Raw genomic sequence first — 6,496 nt, forward strand, 5'->3', positions numbered from 1 at the left:
CAGATTCTGTTCAAGTAGAGACTTCCTTGGATGAAATTATAGATAGGATTAAAGCTCTTAAATTGGCCAATTCCTTTATTGCAGGTGCCATTTTACAGGTTGTTAGACTAGGAGCTAAAACTTCTAGTTTCGCTGTCCTAGCCCACAGGAAGTTACGGTTGAAATCCTGGTCTGCGGACGTTTCCTCTAAAGTCAAGCTTCTGGCGATTCCTTACAAGGGCAAAACCTTGTTTGTTTGGACCCGGTTTCAGAGAAATTATCTCTGATATTACGGGTGGAAAAGGGTATTTTCTACCTCAAGATAAGAAGAATAGTAACTACAGAGGAAAGCCTTCCCGTTCTTCTTCCAAGCAGGAACAATCCAAGTCTTCTTGGAAACCCAATCAGTCTTGGAACAAGGGGAAACAATCAAAGAAACTCGCAGCTGATATCAAATCAGCATGAAGGGTTTGCCCCTGATCCAGGATCAGATCAGGTGGGGGGGGGCAGACTTTCTCAGTTCTCTCAAGCCTGGATACGAGATGTCCCAGATCCCTGGACTGTGGACATAGTATCCCAAGGTTACAAATTGGAATTTAAGACTTTTTCTCCCAGAGGCAGATTCCTTCTCTCAAGATTATCTGCAGACCAGATAAAGAGAGAGGCATTCCTGAAATGTATAAAACATCTTTCCTCCCTGGGAGTGATATTTCCAGTGTAGGAACAGGGTCTCAGGTTCTACTCCAACCTATTTGTGGTTCCCAAAAAAAGAGGGAACTTTCCTTCCCATTCTAGACTTGAAGTGTCTAAACAAGTTTCTCAAAGTTCCATCCTTCAAGATGGAGACTATATCCTCCATTCTTCTTTTAGTACAAGAGGGTCAGTTCATGACAACCATAGACCTAAAGGATGTGTATCTTCATGTTCCTATTCACAGGGACCATCAGATTCCTGAGGTTTGCTTTTCTGTACAAACATTTACAGTTCGCGGCCCTTCCATTTGGTCTAGCCACGGCTCCCAGAATTTTTTCAAGGGTTCTGGGGGCTCTCTTGGCAGGGATCTGTTCTCGTGGAATTGCTTTTGGAACCCTACCTGGACGACATATTGGTTCAGGTGCCATCTTTTTCAGCTAGCAAACTCTCACACAGAGATTGTTGTAAGCATTTTTCTTTGGGTGGAGAAGGATATAACATGGGAATTGGAGGAGGGTGTGTATGTAGGCGAAATATAAAAAGATTATCTAGAAAAAGATTTGGGTAAAGCCAGAGGGAGCCAGTGATCAGTACAGTTTCAGGCATGACTAGGGCTAGGTAGAGACGGGTTAATAACACATTGCCAGCTAAGAGTCCCTTGAGAGTAAGCATAGACAGTGTACACCAATGAAATCTAGATTTATTCAAAAGGGACAATAAACATTTTTCTGCACTACCAATCTGCGTCTATCCCTGTGACACACTTTAGGGCGATACATATAGCTTGTGACCCTCCCTGTGTATAATAGGCACTATGTACATTTAGCATGATTACGCAGCAGGAATAGGAGCAACATACATTTAAACCTTTAATCCTATTCTATGCTGGCCACAAACATTGAGAGGTTAGTATTAATGTTGGAAGTACCAATTGGACATGTTGCCGTTTACTCTTGTATCCTAACAGAAAGTGCAAGCCAGCTTTTCCTACCCATATACAGTGAGTAGCTTCTGCTACCTCCATAGTTGCACAGGGCATCATCCCTACCAAGTGCAGTGTCTCCTGCTGTACAAAACAATGGAACATGATCTTATAGCAGTTATGGGAAATTACAGATTTGTTTACCTGGATCATTAACCTTTTTCCATTTTATCATGTTTTCAACTGTTTTTCACACTCCATATCTTTTCACATTTCCCTGCTGTTTTACCCCACATGTTTTTTCAGTCTAGTTTCTTAAACTTCCTTTTTCCTTTCTCTCCATGTCGTTCCACCTTTCTTTTTTCTTCTCCCTGACACAGCACAACCATTTGTTCCACAATGATGCCCCGTGTGGGCTACACAGCTGTGATGGTGGCACTGTGGCAGTATAGGACTGAAGTCATTTAGAGAAATGTATAATCAGAGAGGTTGTTTTGCTTAAAAATGCTCAAAGGGTGTTGAAATAATATACTATCCATGTATATACTGTATATTATCAGGAATTACACAATGGAATTTTAACACTATAATAACCGTTTAACACACACGTTGCTGTAATGTTGTCTAATCCACAAAAAGGGTTAAACCTCACAAAGTACACCGAACAATGCTGGTCTGAACGTAAATTACCTCAGATCCAATCAGCAGCGCAGGTGTGACTAGCGCTGCTTATTGAATCGGCTGCATTTTCCACTCAGGACAATCATTACTCTGTGGGACCCGAGCAGATCTGTGTTCAACCTCTTTGTGGGGGTTAAGCAGCATTACAGAGAGGCTAGTGTTAATTTTAGCACTACATTGCCCTTTACCACTGCATTTCAACATCTACCTGCAAATATCATAAAAAGCCGGTGCCCCTTTTAATTTGTTAGCAAACGTTGTCATTGTTTTGCATCATTGACGCATTCCCATTGAAAATACTGTTGAGTGTATTTGTCTACAGTAAAACATATAAGCCAATTAGGAACAGATATTAACAAACTTAGATATAAATTCTTTAGAAATATCAGTGGCACTAATAGGGCTTTCTTTCAACTGATACAAGTGTATCCGCCTATATGCCCATACACAGATACATACGCCTATGTAGGTAAAGATCAATAGGTTCATTGTAAGAGGTACGGTACTGATCAAGCAGTCACTTGTAGCATATTGTAGGGTCGCAGTTCATGATCCTGCAGTATGGAATAAAACTTATTACAAGCACAGCAATGACGAATTCAGCTTTCTCCAATCATTGTGTGGCCCAACAAGCTGGACGCCAAAGGGGGCACACAACGATTGGAGGAAGCCGGATTCATCATCGATAATATGCTAACTACAGCAGGAGATGCGGGCGGAAGATCGCCGGTCTGTTTTTCATAAAGAAAGTTAAGTTTAAAAAAAAAAAAAAAGCTTCATTGTAAAGTTTAATGAATTAAAGTGCCCCTGTATTTAAGATTACTTTTAAGATACCAGGCTCTTCATTAAAAGGACAGTATACACTAATTTTCATATAACTGCATGTAATAGACTCTACTATAAAGAATAATATGCACAGATACTGATATAAAAATCCAGTATAAAACCATTTAAAAACTTACTTAGAAGCTCCCAGTTTAGTTCTGTTAAAAAGGTAGCTGGAATACCCTCTGCAGGTGGGAAATTGCAGACAATCCCTCCATCCCCTTCCTTTGCATATGAAATGACCCTTTACACAAACAGAAGCAAGCTGGAGTAAGGTATAAATCGGTATTCTCCTAAAACTTAGGGGCTTGGTTAGGAGTCTGAAAACCAGAGCAATGTTATTTAAAAATAAGCAAAACTATCCATTTAACCCCCCCCAAAAAAACAAACCAGTATGGGCTATATAAATGGATCATCTACAAAACATTTATGCAAAGAAAAATCTAGTGTACAATGTCCCTTTAAACTTTACAATTAAAGGGACACTGAACCCAATTTTTTTTTTCTTTCGTTATTCAAATAGAGCAGCAATTTTAAGAAACTTTCTCATTTACTCCTATTAATTTTTTCCTCGTTCTCTTGCTATCTTTATTTGAAAAAGAAGGCATCTAAGCTTCTTTCTTGGTTCAGAACTCTGGACAGCAATTTTTTATTGGTGGATGAATTTATCCACCAATCAGCAAGGACAACCCAGGTTGTTCACAAAAATGGGCCGGCATCTAAACTTACATTCTTGCATTTCAAATAAGATTCCAAGAGAATAAAGAACATTTGATATTAGGAGTAAATTAGAAAGTTGCTTAAAATTCCATGCTCTATCTGAATCATGAAAGAAAAAATTTGGGTTCAGTGTCCCTTTAAGTTTGATGTCCGTTTTAAACACGGAGAACATCATGTGCTTGAGTTATAATACCCAGACCCCTCTTTTTGTAATAACTCTCCTCTTTGTACTTATTTCTTTTTCTTTAGACTAAAGCCGTTCTAAGCGCATTACATTCCAGAGTCTCAACCATTGAAGCAGAAGTTTTCCACAAGGGTAAAAGCTGAAAAAAAACTTTTGAAGAGAGAAATGAAGCTGATAAAGAACTTTTAATTTTTTTTTTGTACAGGATCGGAGCACCCTACTTCCCATTTACAAAGACTGATAAAATAATGCTTTTTACTTCCCCTATTCCCCCTTGCTCTGATCAAGTTTGGGGTGACCTACAGTGCCTGGACATAGGTGTAAGTGCAACGAGTGTCCTGGTCTGTTTTTGTTTACTTTCATAATGATGAGACAAATGCATTGTGGGTATGTAAACTGGTCCAGCATTTTCTTCTCTTTCGGATATGCATAACTTGCTAGAACATGATCTAGTTTCCTGTTGATGACGGTCCAATTTGGCTGGTGAAAGCCATTGACAGCTGCTGCACAGTCCCTGCAATCCTTCTGGCATGTTGGACTCTAACCAGCTGATGAATAAATTATTATTATTTCTAAAGTCTTTCTAAGATAAATGGTGCATTTGTGCTGTATGACCAGTGTTGCTGGGATTGCAGATCATGCATCACACACACAATTCCATGCTATTGCAAAATAATTATGCCTAGTGGAGTGTGCTCCCAGTAACTGTTAGTGTGCACGTGCATTTGTAGTAAGGCTTAATACTTTACTGTGGCAATGGGCAGCTGGGTGTAAGTTTTTATAGATGTTAAAGTGTGTGATATATATTTATATTACATCATTTCCATATCACTTAAAAAATGAACATGCATATCTTGTTAGAGTTCAGAACATAAGCCTATCTCCAAAGCAAAAAATGTTTCTCTAATTTAAATCAACACTTAAGTGAGTGAAGCTCTCTGAAACCTTGGTATATTTTATTAGTTTTTTTTTCTCCAATGTGCTTCCTGTGTTACCTTACAGTATGACACTGCAGCATTCTGATCATCCGTTACCTTTCTGTCACAACATCAACTTGCTAAGCAAATGGCGATTTTAATATCTTGTTTATTTGCACTGGTTTTTCAGTTCCAGGTTTTGATACAATGAATTTCCGACATTATCCAGCAGAGGGCGAATGGAAATCGTGTTTGAAATGTGAGGATTGTCAAGGTTCTTTTTAGATTTTTATATATATGTGTATATATATATGAGAGTTGTTTTTTTTTTTTTTTTTTTTTTTTTTTAAACAACTTTCTAATTTACTTGTTACCAAGTTTTCGTTCTCCTTTTGATCTTTTGTTGAAAAGCAGGGGCATAAGCTTAGGAGGCTGCCTGTTTCTGGGACACTATTTGGCAGCCGTTTTGCAAGGGAGTTCGATGTCAGCACTATTTCCTGCATCTAGTGCTCCAGACACCTACCTAGGTAGCTCTTCAGCAAAGAATATCTTGGGAAGGAAGCAAATTTGATAATAGAAGTAAATTGGATTTATTTTATAATGGTATGATCTGTCTGAATAACAAAATAACATTTTTGGGTTTCATATCCCTTTTAAATACAAAGTGTTCTAAATAAAGGCCAGATGATTATATGTAAATGGAAAAGCCTGGCAAAATGACATTAAGTTATCCTTAATCCCTTTAACAAATGTGCTTCTGTAGGGCCAATCTGGCTAGTTTAGAGCCTCAGGTTTATTGATCTGTTCTCTTTATGAACTACTCATTAATGTGAATAAACCTCACTGTATATAAGTGAGCTGTTTTATAGTATTTTCTTATTGCATGAATAGCGATAACGAAGTCTTTTACCCCCTCAAAGGATATGCACACAATGTAAATCTGCTGCACTGGGCGCACTATCAAGCTGGTTCAGCGCCGGGCACAGCTGAGGAGTGGTGGCTATTGCATTCTTACAATAACAAATGCTCTATCGCTTTTAACAGTTACATTATCATGTTCATTTTCATATATTACCTTTCCCGTTCATACTGATATCGCAGGAATAAAAATCCAAAATGATACATTTCAGACAAATTCCAATGCTCATTCTTTATTAAGTGTAGGCAGGGGGTATTTAGCCTTGTAAATGTGTTTAGCTTTTGTAGAAAAGACCTTTATAAAAACAAATGCTGTTTTACTTCTAATAAACTTGAAGAACTAATGTTAAAAATGTTAACATTTTCTGTAGTTCAATATTATGCCTAAACTCATTTGACACCGAATGTGAACAGATTATATTAGGAAATCTTGGTTTTACTTGAAAGCTAATATGTTTCCATAGTGGAAATATGTTTTCTTTTATGATTGCATTAGCCAGTTTCCATGCTGATGTACTGGTATATTTACACCCCTACACACATGCGTAAAAGGACATTAATCTGCTCTGCACCACTACAAAAGAATAACTCTTCACTGTTATTGCAGCTCTTTTCAAATCAGTTTAATAGCTTAAAGGTGCCAGATACTGAAGCTCC

General features: G+C 38.0%; 1 protein-coding gene across 1 annotated transcript in view; it reads left to right on the forward strand.

The window, feature by feature from the left end:
- The window catches only part of MIS18A (MIS18 kinetochore protein A), a 68,814-nt gene extending 62,622 nt beyond the window's left edge, over positions 1-6,192 (forward strand). Inside the window, exon 5 of the mRNA XM_053705973.1 lies at positions 4,070-6,192. Coding sequence (XP_053561948.1) covers positions 4,070-4,147 — 78 coding nt within the window. The 3' untranslated portion in view covers positions 4,148-6,192. The remainder of the gene's footprint in view (positions 1-4,069) is intronic.
- The last annotated feature ends 304 nt before the right edge of the window (positions 6,193-6,496 follow it).

Source organism: Bombina bombina, chromosome 3 (genome assembly GCF_027579735.1).
Source record: "Bombina bombina isolate aBomBom1 chromosome 3, aBomBom1.pri, whole genome shotgun sequence".
NCBI lineage: Eukaryota > Metazoa > Chordata > Amphibia > Anura > Bombinatoridae > Bombina > Bombina bombina.